The 20,405-nt window shown below is 38.5% G+C and overlaps 1 protein-coding gene across 4 annotated transcripts in view; it reads right to left on the bottom strand.

The window, feature by feature from the left end:
* Nucleotides 1-20,405, bottom strand: part of SLC25A12 (solute carrier family 25 member 12) — a 187,193-nt gene that overhangs the window by 60,404 nt on the left and 106,384 nt on the right. For all 4 annotated transcript variants that reach the window (XM_027557614.1, XM_027557598.1, XM_027557607.1 and 1 more), the window contains exons 3-4: nt 17,461-17,603; nt 1,657-1,772 (exon numbers count right to left, since the gene is read on the bottom strand). In XM_027557614.1, the coding sequence (XP_027413415.1) occupies nt 1,657-1,772; nt 17,461-17,603 (259 nt within the window). The remainder of the gene's footprint in view (nt 1-1,656; nt 1,773-17,460; nt 17,604-20,405) is intronic.

Here is a 20,405-nt window from a genome sequence, read left to right as displayed (position 1 = left end):
ATCATAATACCAAGGTAAAAGGGACAAAGTAAGTTAGAATTTGGCTTTGGGAAATCTAATTTTTAAGCAAGAACACAGTATAGAAGTATGGGCATACTGTCACTAATACAGCTATTTGTATCAAGTGATTTCCCAAGCATCTGTGCACCATATTTAGAAGTAAGGCATACGAACATGTGTGATAACTATTGAAAATAAAAAATGCAGCATTCTTAGAAGTACAAAGTTAATGCTGAATGATGAAATGATAAAGTATTTATGTTTTAAACTATAAAATTTAGGCTTTTCTGAGGAAAGTCAACATTCTTTAGGAGGCAGAAAAGGCCAGGGCTTGCTCCAAAGAGAGAATGTCAAGATAAACGCAAAAACCTAAACAGCTCTGCGTAGGTATTTATTTGGGAAAATGTTCTTACACAGAAGACGACTGGGTCAGTGGGCAGAAGAAATCAATTAATGCCATGCTAGAACATATGCCCACGAAGGTGACAGGAAAAGCTAGACTAGCCCTTTCCAATGCCTGTACTTTCTCACCGTTCTCACCACAGCAGTGATACTTTTCCCTTTGGGTTTAACAAGAGGATGTTTGTCTTCTAACAAACACTACAGTGAATAAGTATTTAGCACCGTGGCTCAGGGGAAGCCAGATTTTCAGGAGTCTCTCTACCACAAACTGATGCCAATTCACACTGTACACCGCTAAACGGGCTCAAGTTCAGTTTTACAAGATGAAAAAGTTCTGGAGATGTGTTTCATGACAATGTGAATATACTCAACACTACCGAACTGTACGCTCACAAATGGTTAAGATGCTAAGGTTAGTGTTAGGTACTGTTTACCACAATGAAAAAAAATTCAAATATTAAAAAAAAAAAAGGGAGGAGTGCTCTAGGTCCTTCAAAACACTACTTTTTAATTGAAAAGCCTATTGCAGGAAAAATTAGCTGATACTTTGACTAAGCACATACTAATTCCTGGAAGTAAGCCTCTTTTAAAAAACGAATATATAGCTATATATAGAAATCCTAGTTTGTACACTTTTGAGACATCTACAGTGTGCTCAGTGATGTGCCTACCAAATGATTTAAATGGATTTCTACACCCCTTTCAGAAGGCAACTTTAATATTCTAGCCTTCTTTTCTAAAATCAAAAATTTTAAATGGGGCTTCAGAGAATGCTAACTATTCCTGCCTTAACTCCTTCCTTCAGTTCCATTCTTGGGCGTTAAAATGACACCGAAGCAATTTTCCAAAGAGGCTCCAGAGAAGCTCTGAATTCTCTACCCTGAAACCCCTTAAAGAACGAGATGATTACTCCATGTTGTTCAGTCTGTTTCATAAAAAATCTATCCCAGGCTGGCCCAGAACAAGGTAATTTTATACCACCAACTTTAGGAATGTGAAAGTGTCAGACAGGCAATGAGTTGAAGCAACAACATTCCTACCTTCCTCAATTTTTTTTGGCAATAGTTCAATGCTTTAAAGAAAATAAAACCATTTTAATTTTATCTACATAAATTCTTTTAGGAAATTAAAACTTCATTTTCTGACTAGCTCTTAAATAAGCAGCAATCTGTATGCAGTTACTAAATTTAGCAATTAAAGATTGAACCAGCCTCACTAACTTCACTTAACTATATAATCTTTTTTTTTTCTTACCAAATGTCACCTCTCCATTTCCACTCTTGTCAAACAATTGGAAAGCCACTATGAACATGGAATCTGGAGCACATAATACAGATTCAAATGCCAAAAACTCTTGATAGGAGATCAACCTAGAATAAAATATAAAATATCATCAGCTGGTAACCTGCCTTTGCAGTATGAACTATAGCTCAGGGCAACCAAATAACTGATGAAGGGAAGTTTCTCTGTAGTGGTATTCCAGATAATAAAGAAAGAAGGAATGATAGAATATTGGTTGGTGGTGGTGTAGTCGCTAAGCCGTGTCCAGCTCTTGTGACTCCATGGACTGCAGCCCACCAGGCTCCTCTGTCCATAGACTTTTTCAGGTAAGCATACTGGAGTGCGTTGCCATTTCCCTCTCCAGGGAATCTTGCTGACTCAGGGACTGAACCTGCGTCTCCTGCACTGGCAGCTGGATTCTTTACCACTGAACCACCAGGGAAGCCCATGATAGAATATTACCCTTTTGTAAACTCTTAACACATTAATGGATCTAAATAATAATCAACAGTCCCTAAATATCACAGAAAGAAAGAGACTGGATGAAAACTAATTGAAACTGAATCTGACCAAGTCTCTAATAGATCAGAGTTTCTAAACCTCTGCACTCAACAGTGACATTTGAAGCTGAATAACTCTGCTGTGGGGGCCTCCTATGCATTGTATCATGTTGAGCAACATCACTGACCTCTACCCACTAGACGCCAACAATACCTAGCACATTGAGAACGAATGTTTTAAATGTAATCAACAATTTGCAGAAAAAATATAAAGGACAAAGAAAAATGTTAAATTAAACATTACGACAGAAACACACCAGCAAAAATGTAGATTGTGGGAAATTAGAAGTAAACATTTTGGAGTTGGAAAAAAAAACATTTTAAAGAAGATATGGAAGAGAACCTAATTAAAGACCTAAAAGATACAGCAATTAATTACAAAGATACAGATCTTATTTGGATTCTGATTAAAACAAAGTAAAAAAATTTTTTTTTTTAGTTTATAAGAAAATCAGGAAATGAAAATACTGATATAACACAAATGCTTGATAATACTGAGACATCAACATTTTTGAGGTTTGTTTTTGGTAATTTTTCTTATCTCTTAGAAATACACATTGAGATATTTACAGATGAAATTTGTCACCTGGAATTCGCTTCAAAATAATCTAGGGGATAGAGGAATAGGTGGAGATATAAGTAAAACAAACTTAGTAATTATCTTCACAATTATTAAAAGTAGGTGTATTTAAAAAAAAGGTGTAGTCACACTTAATTAAAGTGAACTCTAACATGAACTGGGGTGATTACATGCATCAGCGCAGTTCATCCTTAGTTAAAAAAAAAGTCTTAAAAAAGAATTAATACTCTAGGTGGATAATTTTGACAGAGTTTTGCTTCACTTTTACATATATATATTATATATGTATGTGCGCTTGTGCATTGCGTTGTGAAATCTACTTTTTAGATCAAAAGAGTTTGTAGACCACTGTAGTTTAACTATGCTGGCAAATAAAAGCACAAATTAACCTAAAAAAAAAGTGGGTGATGAGGATATTGAATTTATTACACTACTTTTTGTTTTATATATTTGAAATGTCACTAATAAAAACTTTAAAGGAAAGTTCAAAACAAAAAGGAAAACCAAAGCTTATTCATCCTATAATACTAACGGCTGTGAAACTAGCCAGTGGCCAAAACTACACTGAACTAGCCTTCAGTGATTTTTTTTCTAATTTATTTTTTTATTGAAGGACCTGCTTTACAGAAGTTTGCTGTTTTCATTCAAACCTCAACATGAATCAGCCATAGGTATACATATATCCCCTCCCTGTTGAACCTCCCTCCCATCTCCTGCCCCATCCCATCCCTCTAGATTGATACAGAGCCCCTGTTTGAGTTTCCTGAGCCATACAGCAAATTCCCATTGGCTATCTATTTTACATATGGTCATGTAAGTTTCCATGAAACTCTTTCCATACATCTCACCCTCTCCTCCCCTCTCCCATGTCCTTAAGTCTATTCTCTATGTCTGTTTCTCCATTGCTGCCCTGTAAATATATTCTTCAGTACCATTTTTCTAGATTGTGTATATATATGTTAGAATACGATATTTACCTTTCTCTTTCTGACTCTTTTCACTCTGTATAATAGGTTCTAGGTTCATCTACCTCATCAGAACTGACTCAAATGCATTCTTTTTTACGGCTCAATAATATTCCATTGTGTATATATACAACTTCTTTATCCATTCATCCGTCAATGGACATCTAGGTTGCTTCCATGTTCTAGCTTTGTAAATAGTGCTGCAATAAACAATGGGAAACACGTGTCTTTTTCAATTTTGTTTTCCTGAGGGTATAATGCCTAGGAGTGGGATTGCTGAGTCATACGGTGGTTTTATTCCTAGTTTTTTTAAGGAATCTCCATACTGTCTTTCATAGTGGCTGTCTCAATTTACATTCCCACCAACAGTGCAAGAGCATTCTCTTTTCTCCACACCCTCTCCAGCATTTATTGTTTGTAGACTTTTTGATGATGGCCGTTCTGACCAGCCTGAGGTGATATCTCATTGTAGTTTTGATTTGCATTTCTCTAATAATGAGCAATGTTTGAACATCTTTTCATGTGTTTGTTACCCATCTGTACATCTTCTTTGGAGAAATGTCTGTTTAAGTCTTTCCCCCACTTTTTGACTGGGAAAATGACTATACTACCAAATGCAATCTACAGATTCAACTCAATCCCTATCAAACTACCAATGGCATTTTTCACAGACCTAGAACAAAAAAGTTCACAATTCATATGGAAACACAAAAGACCCTGAATAGCCACAGCAGTCCTGAGAAAGAAGAATGGAGCTGGAGGAATCAACCTTCCTGACTTCAGATTATACTACAAAGTTACAGTCATCAAGACAGTATGGTACTGGCACAAAAACAGAAATATAGACCAATGGAACAAGATAGAAAATGGGTACCTTATTTTTGACAAAGGAGGCAACAATATACTATGGGGCAAAGACAGCCTCTTTAATAAATGGTGCTGGGAAAACTGGACAATTACATGTAAAAGAATGAAATTAGAACACTTCCTAACACCATACACAAAGATATACTCAAAATGGATTAAAGACCTAAATGCAAGACCAGAAACTATAAAATTCTTAGAGGAAAATATAGGCAGAACACTTGACATAAATCTAAGCAAGAGCCTCTATGACCCACCTCCTAGAGTAATGGAAATAAAAGTAAACAAGTGGGACCTGATTAAACCTAAAAGCTTTACAGCAAAGGAAACTATAAGCAAGGTGAAAAAACAATCCTCAGCATGGGAGAAAATAATAGCAATGAAACAACTAACAAAGGATTAATTTCCAAAATATATAAGCAGTTTATACAACTCAATGCCAGAAAAACAAACAACCGAATCAAAAAGTGGGAAAGAGCCTTCAATGATTTTATGGAGCATTTGGGCTTCCCTTGCGGCTCAGCAGTAAAAAAAAAAAAAAAAAAAAAATCCGCCTGCTAATGTAGTTTCAATTCCTCGGTCAGGAAGACCCCTGGAGAAGGAAATGGCAAGCCACTGAAGTAATTCTGCCTGGGAAATCCCATGGACAGAGGACCCTGGTGGGCTACAGTCCTTGGGATTGCAAAAAGTCAACTAAGCACACACACCCACATGCACAATCTTTACATGGCTCATTTCAAATATCATTTCCTCAAGAGAATCATCTTAAAAGTCCCCAGATGACTTCACATCCTTACAGCATTTGTTCTGTGCCCCTCACAAAATTCCTGTTAAAGTAATTATGTAACTCATTATTTCAAATCTAATTCCCTGTCAGAAAGTAGGCTTGTCAGAGCACAGGCTTGATTCAGGGCAGGAACTCAAATATTCTTGAAGAAACTCAATTTAGGATATATGACTTTTTAGAGACATGTTTTCCAACACATTTTTAAGAAAATGACTACATTTCACATTTCATTTTATGCCCACTCATCTAAGTCACATTACACATTCAAAGTTACATTTTTATTACTTAAAACATTCTGAAGTATGTTTAAATTACACAAATTACATTATATCCAAAAGCAATGCTGCTGCTATTTACTTGCTAAATTATGTCCAACTCTTTTGCGACCACGTGGACTGTAGCCTGCCAGGCTCCCCTGTCCATGGGACACTCTAGGCAAGAATACAGGAGCGGGTTGCCACTTTCTCCTCCAGGGGATCTTCCCAACACAGGGATCGAATCTCAGTCTCCTGCTTGACAGGCAGATTCCTGACCCCTGAACCACCTGGGAAGCCCAATATACTCTATGCCTTTGCCCTTTATTGAGGGAAAAGAATGGCTCTGTCGCGGTAGTATTCAGGGCACTGGAGACTATGCCCTCACTGTGCTCATGCTAAAGAATCCTGGGAGGAACAAGCCAATTAAAAACTGTTTATCAAGCCACATGTCATATAACACAGCATATGCATTACTAAAAAATATAGTAAAACTCTATAAAGTATGATTATCAGTACACAAATTTTCAGGTAGTAAAAACAGTGGTATCATCCTGACTATATCCACACACTCCTACAAAGCAATGAGCAATTTGTGGTTCTAAGTTCTGAACAAAACTCAAGATCAATGAGAATGTATAACACAAATACAATAGTGATCTAGGGAACCAGTTAGAATAGGTTGTCACTTTCTATATTATGAAATTTAGAAACATTTGAAATTTTTATATTTATAATGAAGAATTAGCACTATTTCTTCTGCTCATAACATTAACTTTTAAAATAAAAATGAAAAGTCGCTAGGCTGATTATAGGGGGAAGAACAACGCATAGCATCTTGATTTTTTCAAAACACGCCAAGTCTCAGCAAATAGACATAAAAATACAATTATCCTGAAATATAGAATATTAGATTTTAAACATATTTCATGTTCAGTAGTAAAACTTTCTGTATTTATGAGAAGAGGTCAAAGGTTTTTTCCTTAACTAGCAAAGGTCATAAATGGTTGGCTGGCAAACCAATCATTTGCTTTTTAGGAGTCACGCTGGTATCACTTACATGTGGAATCTAAAGTATGTCACAAATGAACACATCAACAAAACAGAAAGACTCACAGACACAGAGAACAGACTTGGGGTTGCCAAAGGAGAGGTGGGGCGGGAAAGGGATGAAGTGGAAGTCTGGGGTTGGTAGAGGCAAACTATTACATTTAGAATGGACAAATGACAAGGACCTCATGTATAGCACAGGAACTATATTCTGTGATAAACCATAAAGGAAAAGAAAACTGAAAAAAAGAATGCATACATGTACATAAGTGAGTCATTCTGCTGTATGGCAGAGATTGGCACAACATTGGAAACCAACCACATTTCAATTTTATAAAAAAAAAGTTCTATATTAACCTAAATGGAAAAAGAATTTGAAAAAGAATAGATGCATATATATGCATAAGTGAATCACTTTGCTATACACTTGAAACTGACACAACACTGTTGATCAATTATATACTTCAATGTAAAATACAAGTTAAAAAATAAAAGTTAAATTAATAAAACAAAAAAGCACAGGGAGAAAAAATACACACACATTCTATGAACTTTATTAAATATCTACATTTTTATCTACTAGTATATTCAGAAAGGCAAATCATATATTTATGCAATTTAGAGTCAGAAGGACCCTTAGAAAATTCAAAGAACTGATTTGTACAAATACATTCAGCAACTCAGTGAGCCACGGTGAAGACTCAACTCCTACCTTCAATCAATCCAGTGTACACCATCCTGTCCCCCAACCCCAAATTTAAAGTTATAGCTGAAAAATACAAAAGGTATCCGCTATCTCTAGCAAGTAGAATATTATTATAAGAAGGCATTTGGGGGATACTGAGCCAAACCTTAATACTCAGTTACCTTTGTTATACAGGGTGATTTATTTGAAGAAAGTCAATAAAGAAACACAAAAGCATCAGCAAACTCAAAATAAGTCACTTCGTACTATGCAGCCTTAAAAGGGAATGAAATTCTGATACATGCTACAACATGAATGAATCTTTAAAACACCATGCAAAGTGAAATAAGCCAAATGCAAGCGGAAAAATATTATTTCACTGATATGAAGTACTTAGAACAAATTCATAAAGACAGAAAATAGAATAGTGGTTACCTGGAACTGGGTACTGGGAGAGAATGGGGACTTGTTTAATGACTGTGGAGTTTCAGTATGGGAAAATGAAAAAGTTCTGAAGCTGAATACTGGTGAAGAAATGAATGTGAATGTGCTTCAGTCCAGTTTAGTTACTCAGTCATGTCTGACTTTTGTGACTACATGGACTGCAGCATGCCAGGCTTCCCTGTCCATCCCCAACTCCCGGAGCTTACTCAAATTTATGTCCATTGAGACGCTGATGGACCGTCTCATCCTCTGTCGTGCCCTTTACCTCCCACCTTCAACCTTTCCCAGCATCAGGGTTTTCTCAAATGAGTCAGCTCTTCACATCAGGTGGCCAAAGTACTGGAGTTTCTGCTTCAACATCAGTCCCTCCAATGAATATTCAGGACTCATTTCCTTTAGGATGGACTGGTTGGATCTCCTTGCAATCCAAGGGACTCTACCAGTCTTCAACACCACAGTTCAAAAGCATCAATTCTTTGGTGCTCAGCTTTCCTTGTAGTCCAACTCTCACATCCATACATGACTACCAGAAAAACCATAGCTTTACTAGATGGACGTTTATTGACAAAGTAACGTTTCTGCTTTTTAATATGTTGTCTAGGTTGGTCATAGCTTTTCTTCCAAGGAGCAAGTTTCTTTTAATTTCATGGCTGCAATCACCATTTGCAGTGATTTTGGAACTGCAAAAAAAAAATACAGTCTCTCACTGTTTCCATCGTTTCCTCATCTATTTGCCATGAAGTGATGGAGGCAGATGCCATGATCTTTGTTTTCTGAATGTTGAACTTTAAGCCAACTTTTTCACTCTCCTCTTTCACTTTCATCAAGAGGCTCTTTAGTTCTTCTTTACTTTCTGCCATAGGGTGGTATCATCTGCATATCTGAGGTTATGGATATTTCTCTCAGAAATCTTGATTCCTGCTTGTGCTTCATCCAGCCTGGCGTTTCTCATGATGTACTCTACATATAAGTTAAATAAGCAGGGTGACAATATACAGCCTTGATGTACTCCTTTTCCTATTTGGAACCAGTCTGTTGTTCCATGTCCAGTTGTAACTGTTGCTTCCTGACCTGCATACAGATTTCTCAAGAGGCAGGTCAGGTGGTCTGGTATTTCCATCCCTTGAAGAATTTTCCAAGATGTTCATGATCCACACAGTCAAAGGCTTTGGCATAGTCAATAAGCAGAAGTAGATGTTTTTCTGGAACTCTCTTGCTTTTTCTATGATCCAACAGATGTTTGCAATTTGATCTCTGGTTCCTCTGCCTTTTGTAAACCCAGCTTGAACATCTGGAAGTTTATGGTTCATGTACTGTTGAAGCCTGGCTTGGAGAATTTTGAGCATTACTTTACTAGCGTGTGAGATGAGTGCAACTGTGCAGTAGTTTGAACATTCTTTGGCATTGCCTCTTTTTGGGACTGGAATGAAAACTGACCTTTTCCAGTCCTGTGGCCACTGCTGAGTATTCCAAATTTGCTGGCATATTGAGGGCAGCACTTTCACAGCATCATCCTTTAGGAGTTGAAATAGCTCAACTGGAATTCCATCACCTCCACTAGCTTTGTTCATAGTGGTGCTTCCTAAGGCCCACTTGACTTCACATTCCAGGATGTCTGGCTCTAGATGAGTGATCACATCATCGTGATTATCTGGGTCGTGAAGATCTTTTTTGTACAGTTCTTGTGTGTATTCTTGCCACCTCTTCTTAATATCTTCTGCTTCTGTTAGGTCCATACCATTTCTATCCTTTATTGAGCCCATCTTTGCATGAAATGTTCCCTTGGTATCTCTAATTTTCTTGAAGAGATCTCTAGACTTTCCCATTCAACTGTTTTCCTCTATTTCTTTGCATTGATCACTGAGGAAGGCCTCCTTATCTCTCCTTGCTATTCTTTGGAACTCTGCATTCACATGGGTATATCTTTCCTTTTTCGTTTTGCCTTTTTTCTTTTCTCAGCTATTTGTAAGGGCTCCTCAGACAACCATTTTGCCTTTTTGCATTTCTTTTTCTTGGGGATGGTCTTGATCACTGCCTCCTATACAATGTCATGAACCTACATCAGTAGTTCTTCAGGCACTCTATCAGATTTAATCCCTTGAATCTATTTTTCATTTCTACTGTATAATCATAAGGGATTTGATTTAGGTCATACCTGAATGGTCTAGTGGTTTTCCCTACTTTCTTCAATTTCAGTCTCAATTTGGCAATAAGGAGTTCATGATCTGAGCCACAGTCAGCTCCTGGTCTTGTTTTTGCTGACTGTATAGAGCTTCTCCATCTTTGGCTGCAAAGAATGTATCAGTCTGATTTTGGTATTAACCATCTGGTGATGTCCATGTGTAGAGTCTTCTCTTGTGTTGTTGGAAGAGGGTGTTTGCTATGACCAGTGCATTCTCTTGACAAAACTCTATTAGCCTTTGCCCTGCTTTGTTCTGTACTCCAAGGCCAAATCTGCCTGTTACTCCAGGTATCTCTTGACTTCCTACTTTTGCATTCCAGTCCCCTATAATGAAAAGGACATCTTTTTTGGGTGTTAGTTCTAGAAGGTCTTGTAGGTCTTCATAGAACTGGTCAACTTCAGCTTCTTCAGCGTTACTGGTTGGGGCATAGACTTGGATTACTGTGATACTGAATAGTTTGCCTTAGAAACGAACAGATATAATTCTGTTGTTTTTGAGATTGCATCCAAGTATTTCATTTTGGACTCTTTTGTTGACTATGAGAGCTACTCCATTTCTTCTAAGGGATTGTTGCCCACAGTAGTAGATATAATGGTCATCTGAGTTAAATTCACCCATTCTAGTCCATTTTAGTTCTCTGATTCCTAAAATGTCGATGTTCACTCTTGCCATCTCCTGTTTGACACTTCCAATTTACCTTGATTCATGGACCTAACATTCCAGGTTCCTATGCAGTATTGCTCTTTACAGTATCAGACTTTACTTCTATCACCAGTCAAGTCCACAACTATGAGTTCTTTTTGCTTTGACTCCACCTCTTCATTCTTTCTGGAGTTATTTCTCCACTGAACTCCAGTAGCATACTGGGCACCTACCGACCTGGGGAGTTCATCTTTCAGTGCCCTATCTTTTTGCCTTTTCATACTGTTCATGGGGTTCTCAAGGCAAGAATACTGAAGTGTTTTGCCATTCCCTTTCCAGTGGACCATGTTTTGTCAGAACTCTCCACCATGACCTTGGGGGGCCCTACACCGCACAGCTCATGGTTTCATTGAATTAGACAAGGCTGTAGTCCATGTGACCAACCTAGACAGCATATTAAAAAGCAGAGACACTACTTTGCCAGCAAAGCTCCGTCTAGTAAAAGCTATGGTTTTTCCAGTAGTCATGTACGGATATGAGAGTTGGACTATAAAGAAAGCTGAGCACTGAAGAATTGATGCTTTTGAACTGTGGTGTTGGAGAAGACTCTTGAGAGTCCCTTGGACAGCAAGGAGATCCAACCAGTCAATCCTAAAGGAAATCAGTCTTAAATATTCATTGGAAGGACTGATGCTGAAGCTCCAATACTTCGGCCACCTGATGAGAAGAACCGACTCATTGGAAAAGACCTTGATTCTGGGAAAGATTGAAGGTGGGAGAAGGAGATGACAGAGGATGAGATGATCCATCACCAACTCGATGGATGTGAGTTTGAGTAAGCTCCCTCAATGGACAGGGAGGCCTGGCGTGCTGCACTCCATGGGGTCACAAAGTCAGACCCAACTGAGCGACTGAACTGTAACTGAATCTTAATGAAGATAATGGCAATCTCCTTCAAAAGGGCCCATGCACGCATGGTTGCACTCAGTGCCCCCAACCCTGCACCAGGCCACCGTCAACCCATGGAGACTCCTGGACACTCATGGCAAGTCTGGGTCAGTCTCTTGTGGGGTCACTGCTCCTTTCTCCTGGGTCCTGGTGTGCACAAGTTTTTGTTTGTGCCCTCCAAGAGTCTATTTCCCCAGTCCTGTGTAAGTTCTGGTGGCTCTATGGTGGGGTTAATGGTGACCTCAGGCCACTGCTGACCTGTCCCTCCACAGGAGACACTCAAACACTCAAACGCAGGTCTGGCTCACTCTCTGTGGAGTCTCCTGGTGTGCACAGGTTTTGTTTGAGCCCTCCGAGTGTCTCTGGCAGGTGTGGGGTTTGATTCTAAAAATGATTTTGCCCCTCCTACCAACTTGCTGGGGCTTCTCCTTTGCCCTTGGATGTGGGGTACATTTTTTTGGTGGGATCCCACATTCTCCTGTCAACAGTTGTTCACCAGCGAGTTTTAATTTTGGAGTTCTCACAGGTTGCACACTTCAAATGCATATACATGTATCCATTCTTTCTGTTTTGTAAGTTCGTTAGTATCATTTCTTTTTAGATTCCACATATAAATGATGTCATACAATATTTCTCCTCCTCTGTCTGACTTATTTGACTCAGCATGACAATCTCTAGGTTCAGCCATGGTGCTGCAATAGCATTCATTCTCTTTAATGGCTGAGTAATATTCTACTGCATGTATGTACCACATTTTTTTTATCCATTCCTCTGTTGATGGAAATTTTGGAAAACTCAGCAGTGGCCACAGGACTGGAAAAGGTCAGTTTTCATTCCAATCCCAAAGAAAGGCAATGCCAAAGAATGCTCAAACTACCGCACAATTGCACTCATCTCACACGCTAGTAAAGTAATGCTCAAAACTCCCCAAGCCAGGCTTCAACAACATGTGAACTGTGAACTTCCAGTTGTTCAAGCTGGATTTAAAAAAGGCAGAGGAACCAGAGATCAAATTGTCAATATCTGTTGGATCATTGAAAAGCAAGACAGTTCCAGAAAAACATCTATTTCTGCTTTATTGACTATGCCAAAGCCTTTGACTGTGTGGATCACAATAAACTGTGGAAAATTGTTCAAGGGATGGGAATACCAGACCATTTGACCTGCCTCTTCAGAAATATGTATGCAGGTCAGGAAGCAACAGTTAGAAATGGACATGGAACAACAGACTGGTTCCAAATAGGAAAAGGAGTACATCAAGGCTGTATATAGTCACCCTGCTTATTTAACTTATATGCAGAGTACATCATGAGAAACGCTGGGCTCTATGAAGCACAAGCTGGAATCAAGATTGCCAGGAGAAATATGCATAACCTCAGATATACAGATGACACCACCCTTATGGCAGAAACTGAAGAACTAAAGAGCCTCTTGATGAAAGTGCAAGAGGAAAGTGAAAAAAGTTGGCTTAAAGCTCAACATTAAGAAAACTAAGATCATGGCATCTGGTCCCATCACTTCAAGGCAAATAGATGGGGAAACAGTGACAAAGTTTATTTTTGGGAGCTCCAAAATCACTGCAAATGGTGACTGCAGCCATGAAAGTAAAAGATGCTTACTCCTCGGAAAGAAAGTTATGACCAACCTAGACAGCATATTAAAAAGCAGAGACATTACTTTGCCTACAAAGGTCCATCTAGTCAAGGCTATGGTTTTTCCAGTAGTCATGTATGGATGTGAGAGTTGGACTACAAAGAAAGCTGAATGCTGAAGAATTGATGCTTTTGAACTGTGGTGTTGGAGAAGACTCTTGAGAGTCCCTAGGACTGCAAGGAGATCCAACCAGTCCATCCTAAAGGAGATCAGTCCTGGATGTTCACGGGAAGGACTGATGCTGAAGCTGAAACTCCAGTACTTTGGCCACCTCATGCGAAGTGTTGACTCATTGGAAAAGACCCTGATGCTGGGAGGGATTGGGGCAGGAGAAGGGGATGAGAGAGGATGAGATGGTTGGGTGGCATCACTGACTCAGTGGAGATGAGTTTGAGTAAACTCTGGAAGTTGGTGATGGACAGGGAGACCTGGCGTGCTGTGGTCCATGGGGTCAGGAAGTGTCGGACACGACTGAGAGACTGAATTGAACTGAATGGCTTTTACTTTTAGACAACCTATCATGCTATTTATACAATGTTGTTTCTCCATGGCTCTCCAGGGACTTCCCTGGCAGTTCAGGGGTTAAGACTCGGAGCTTCCAATGTGAGGGGCCCGGGTTTGATCCCTGTTCAGAGAACTAAGATCTCATATGCCCTGTGGCACAGCCAAATGAAATACTTAGAAAACAAAAAGCAATAAAAAAAATACATGGCTGTCCATAGCAAGCACCTGTATCAAAACACTCTTGCTTACTTTACTATTTATTAGAGGAAAGAGAGCCAGGAGAAGAGAAAGGGAGCAGTTAACATGCTAAGAAAACAAGGGAGGGCAGGCAAGGATAGAACACAAAAGGGACACAGCATTAACCACCCCTAAACCTGCTTTGATGCTTTTGAACTGTGGTGTTGGAGAAGATTCTTGAGAGTCCCGTGGACTGCAAGGAAATCCAACCAGTCCATTCTAAAGGAGATCAGTCCTGGGTGTTCTTTGGAAGGACTGATGCTAAAGCTGAAACTCCAATATTTTGGCCACCTCATGCGAAGAGTTGACTCATTGGAGGGATTGGGGGCAGGAGGAGAAGGGGACAACAGAGGATGAGATGGCTGGATGGCATCACCGACTCAATGGACGTAAGTGTGAGTGAACTCTGAGAGTTGGTGATGGACAGGGAGGACTGGCGTGCTGCGATTCATGAGGTCGCAGGTTCAGACATTACTGAGTGACTGAACTGAACTGAAACCTGCTTTTCTCATATACTTAAGTAAATCATTCAAACTTGTTTATACTAGTTCTATTCAGATTTGGTCTGGAGTAATTATAAACAGTATTATGTGATTCTTGTCAAGTTACATACCAATATAGGCCATGCTGTGCTTGTTCACGTCTGACTCTGCAACACCATGGACTGTAGTCCACTGTCCACAGAATTTTCCAGGCAAGAATCTGGAGTGGGTTGCCATTTCCTACTCCAGGGGATCTTTCTAACCCAGGGATCTAATCCATGTCTCTTGCGTCTCCTGCATTGGCAGGCAGATTCTTTACCACTGTGCCGCCTAGGAAGCCTATATGCCTACAGGACTGGTTCTCAAGAAAACTATAACAGAATCAAGGAATACCTCTTGGAGTTGGAAAAAAGATAAACCAACTAAACTATCCTAACTTTCATCACTGCCCTGCTTAAAGGAGTAGGAAATGGAACAATAGAGAAAAGATAGCTTTTTAAAATGATTACAAGAAGATGAGCTAAAAAGTAAGAGAATTAATCGTGTGTTATTGGACAAGCCAATCAATCTCTCTGGAGTTCATTTTCCTTAAATGTGAAATGAGGAAGGGCTGGCTACTTGGAATAAGTTTAAACATCATCAATGCCTTTGATTTTCTTAAATTAAAAGTATTTAAAAAAAATTTAACAATGATATTTAACCCTTCTGAAATCATAGACCCTTTGAAAAACCTGTGATTTCTGCCCAGAAAAATGAAAATACAAAATCATTCATTTTTGCATTATATTTCAGTAAGTTCAGGAAACTATGAAGACCATCCATGGGTGGGAGGTTTCTAGAAAATTGTACCTTTCTCTGCTTTTAGAAATAATCTATATGTTTATAATTTTTATGACCTAACTTTATGAATCAAATTTCCTACCCAATCTGAATCTGACTTATTCTAGGGAGGGAGGGGAAAAAAGGAAGTGTAAGTAGTTTTTAAAATTTTAAATAGAACAAATACATCTTTTCAAAAAAGAAACAGCTTGCTTTTTTAAAGTAAACAGTATTCAACATTATTAGATTCTTTACTAGCCAAAACCCATTTTTGATCGATTCTACCCTGGCAACTTAAACACTCGATTCCACTTGACCACACTTTAACAACACAACTGCTTCCGACAGAACCACATGAAGCTTCAAATCAGATACACCAGTGGAATGGATCAGAACATATGGTCACAAAAGGAAGCATCTGAAAAGATATGGAGGAAGCTTCTGAAAAGAAACGTCTGGCAAGTCTCAGACCAAGTTAATGACAATAATTAAAATTTCTAAATTTGAAGAAGGAATTCTGAGTAAATACCATTAATTTTTATATGCCTCACTGTCTAATCACTATTGAAAGACCCAAGGACTGAATGGGCCACGGTTACCTGGCAGCCAATTTGACTTTTTCTGGAGACTGGGCACAAAATGTATACAAGTTCCTCAATATCTGTCAGTGATGAATTATAGAAAACCTTTCCAAGATATAAAATACTCATAGTAAATTTCATGCACTGTGCTAAATTCTGTGAGAAAATAGAAATGAATACAATAACCCTGGATTCAAAGACCTTAGAAACCAACACTTCCACTGTATTTCGACAGCCTTCTAAACATTTTAAAGAGTTAAAACTAATTTTGCCTAGTTTTTCACACAAGCCCCTCTACAGGCAAGAAAAAGAAACTGGGCCCTTGGAGTCCTGGGGCTCTAGCTCAGAACTCACAAAGCAAAGAATACAAATATTCCATTCCCTCCCTAATACAGTCCTACTAGATTTTAATATAAAAATGCCCTTCCCCCTTGATTTGAGTAAACTGACACTCAAGTAAGATGCACTTTGTAATTACTGTGACTGCACACATGCCTACAATGCCAGGCTAAAAATACCTCCAAGTCTGAGAGTCACAAGCCTATAGGATACTAGTCAAAGCTTAGCACACAAGGTCCCCAGCTGTGCCCCCATTACTCTGACAACCTGCCCACTGTGGAGGCAACACAGACATGCAGGTGCCCCTTGATGGGTTTTGTGGGGGGGAAGTAGAAAAGAATAGCTTTATTGCTTTGCTAGGGGACACAGTAGGCTAATGCCCTCAAAACTGCGTTTCCCTGCCCCTTGATGTTTCATGCCAATTGTTCCCTTTCCTGGAATGCTCCCTCTTTGTCCAGCAAACTCTTTCTGTCTTGCCAGATTCACTCAAGCATTACTTCTTCTAGGATGCTCTCCTGAACACCCAAAACAGAGTTAATTATGCTGTCTTAGGTGTCCCTTGTATATTTCATATGGTTCTATCATAGCACCTTATTCCCAAAGTATTACTTTTTCTCTTTGTTTACTCATCCTTTCTCACTAAGCCATGAGTTTCTTCTCAAGGTCATGAACCTCATTTTGTTTATATTTCTAATGTTCAACAGTACCTGGCAAATGATGGCTGTCTCATAAATACCTGACAGATAAATGAATAAGTATCACTCTAAATGCTTCCTTATTATTCCTTATAGCAGTTATAACCACCTAATGTTATAGTTTACTTTTAAATTTTGTTTATTGTTTTTCTGTGGTTTATTCACTGATGGAATTCTAGCACATAGAACGTGCCTAAAACATAGTAAGTACTCGATATTTACTGAATGAGTGAATAAAAGATAACTTAGCCATCTGAAAACCATTTTGCTCAGATTATTCAACATAAAATACAGCTTTGCATGTATTTTTTTTTCCAAAAAAAAGAAAGAAATGCAAGTATACTTGATAATGGCAGTAAATAACAATTTTTTTACACTTCTAAGAAAAGATATGGTTTATTAATATTAAAATTCTAAATGGTCATGGGTAAGTTTATGGTTTTCCCATTTTTTCAGTATGATATTGAATAACATTAGCTTTTAAGAACAGCATACAAGTTCTTACCCATCCTTGGTTTGATCAGCTACTCCTGCCAAGAGCTGCACAATCTTCGGATTGCTATTTGGATCATTATACAGTCCAAGATAGCGCTGGACAAAGTCTTCCGGGGTCATGTAATGTTCTCCATCAACTTCAGTACTGGCATACTAAAAAGTAAATAATGCATACTTAAAATTAAAATTGTTCAGTATCTTTTTGTACCCAGCAAAAGTTTTCTGAAAAAGTAAATTAAATGCCAGTATCATAATCAAGGTAACAATAAATGCAGAAGTTTTCTCTGGATAGTCCAAAAACAGACACCCAGAGCCTGAGTTCAGAACATTAGCAAAGTATTGATACATGCTACAATATGGATGAACCTTGAAAACACTTTAACTTAAAGAAACCACACAAAAGACCACATACCACATGACCTCATTTATATGAACTGTCCATAAGAGGCAAATTCATAGCATCAGAAAAGTACAGGAGTAGTTGCCAGGAACTGGAAGGAGTGGGGAATGGAGTTAACCACTTTACATAGGGGGAGTTTCTTTGGGGGTGATAGAAATGCTCTGGAATTAGACAGTGGTGACAGTCACACAACTTTGTAAATAAACTGAAAAAAAAAAAACAACACCGACTTGGACACTTTAAAATGGTGAATTTTACGGTGTGTGTGTGTGTGTGTGTGTGTGTATATACACATAAAGAAATATGAGAAATATAAAGAAAGGTGAAAGGGCAACCAAGGTGAGAAAGCCTCAAAGCCTCTGGAGGCTTCCTGATGGCAAGAGACGGGTGTGGAGACACAACAGCCAAACCTTAAAAGGGAAATGAACAACAGCATAACAAACAAGACCTTCCAACACAGGTATTCCTTCTAAGTACCAGAAGCTGGAAAAAAGAAACAAAAAAATTCTGCCTTTTATGTCAATAATTTTAGAGAATAAAATAATAATAATACCTGCTTATTAAATAAACACCTCAATGTATAGTAAGGGTTTTATGTACTATGGTAAAGAAGGCTCAGCACCAAAGAATTGATGCTTTTCAACTGTGGTGTTGGAGAAGACTCTTGAGAGTCCCTTGGACTGCAAGGAGATCCAACCAGTCCATCCTAAAGGAGATCAGTCCTGAGTGTTCATTGGAAGGACTGATGTTGAAGCTGAAACTCCAATACTTTGGCCACTTGATGTGAAGAGCTGACTCATTGGAAAAGACCCTGATGCTGGGAAAGACTGAAGGCAGGAGAAGGGGACGACAGAGGATGAGATGGTTGGATGGCATCACCAAGTTGACAGACATGAGTTTGAGTAAGCTCTGGGAGTTGGCGATGGACAGGGAAGTCTGGCGTGCTGCATGGGGTCGCCAAGAGTCAGACATGACTGAACTAAACTGACTGAACTGGTGACCAAACATGAACAACCAAAGCGTTCCTCTATGGGTTGCAGTCGATTAACTTACCTACTTCACTCAACTATCAGAGTAATAACATCAGAACATTTCCCAGAATTGAGAAATACAAGGGGCCACTAAGTGCCAAGCACAGTCAATTAAAACAAAACAAAAACCCATAGCAGGGTTTGACTCATCATCATAAAATTATAGAACATCAGAATAAAGAGAAAATCTTAAATGTTTTCAGAGGGAAAAAATAGGTCATGTGTAAACAATTATGAATCATGGGCCTCAATGTTTCCCAACAGAACCTTTGAAAGCTTGAAGACAATGCAATAAGGCACTGAAAATTCAAAGAGAAATGATTTCTAACCAAGAATTCTAAACTGAGCCAAACTTTCAATCAACAGTAAGGGTAGGTTAAAAGTACTTTGGAATATCCATATTTTCAATATGCTTTTCCTCCCTTTTATGTACCCTTTCTCAGGAAGCTATGGGATAATTTGCCCCATCAAAAAGACAGCATGAACCAAGTAATAGAAAGATGGAGGATGATCCAACCCAGTGAAGTGGCCAAGGGAAACCCCGGGACAACATTTGTGCTGCAGGTCTCTGGAGTGCCAGTCCTGGCTGGCAGAGGGAGGGCTCCAAGAGAGCAAGCCGCTAGGGAAACTGCAATGTCAGATTATTCGAGGCATTTGGCTTTGTGGAAAATAACCCTGGGAGGAGCCTAAATCTTTACACAAATGTCATCTTCTCAATGAGACTTACCCTTTATCACCCTATTTAGCATTGCCACCCAGACTTGTATTTATATTCCCAATTCCCCGATGGTGTTCTGCTTTCCCCCTTGGCACCTATCAACTACCACACTATGTATTTTACTTATTATGTTTGTTGTCTATCTCGCAAGGGGCATGTAAATATCACAAAAGAAGGAATTTTTGCCTAGTATGTTCACTGATGTATCCAAGCACCAAGAATAATAGCTGACACAACGGCAGGCACTCAGTAAATATTTGTTAAGGGATCAGTAACAGGTACACAAATCACTAAATAAACAAAAAGTTAAGCAATTTTTAACTCTATAAAAAAGTAAATTATGAACAAGTGTTTTTGTCATATAAAAATAGAAAACATTACATGATTTGGCAGAAAATAAGCAATTTAAAGTTATAATAATGTAGATACCAAATATTAATTTAATGACAATTATAAATATACATTATAAATATAATGACAATTATAATATGATAAGCATGGAGGGAGAAGAATGGGAGAGGAAGTAAAATACTTCAGCTGCTATAAGAGAAAGTCAATAGTGTCTAGAAGCAGCAGTACAAAGATATGAAGTATTTCTATACTTTATGAAAAGTAAAGATATGAAGTATTTCTATACTTTACTTTTCATAAAGTATAGAAATACTTCTATTCATGAAAAATGAATAGCTAGAAAAGTTACAAGAGGTTGCTTCTAGGAAAGACAAGGATCAAAAGATCAAAGGACTGTTGGTTTGCTTTTGGTTAAGCATTTCAAATGTCCTCATTTGGGAATCTGACTAAACCAA

The sequence above is a fragment of the Bos indicus x Bos taurus genome, chromosome 2 (genome assembly GCF_003369695.1).
Source record: "Bos indicus x Bos taurus breed Angus x Brahman F1 hybrid chromosome 2, Bos_hybrid_MaternalHap_v2.0, whole genome shotgun sequence".
In the NCBI taxonomy this organism is placed as follows: domain Eukaryota; kingdom Metazoa; phylum Chordata; class Mammalia; order Artiodactyla; family Bovidae; genus Bos; species Bos indicus x Bos taurus.
This window is presented reverse-complemented; position numbering and strand designations above follow the sequence as displayed.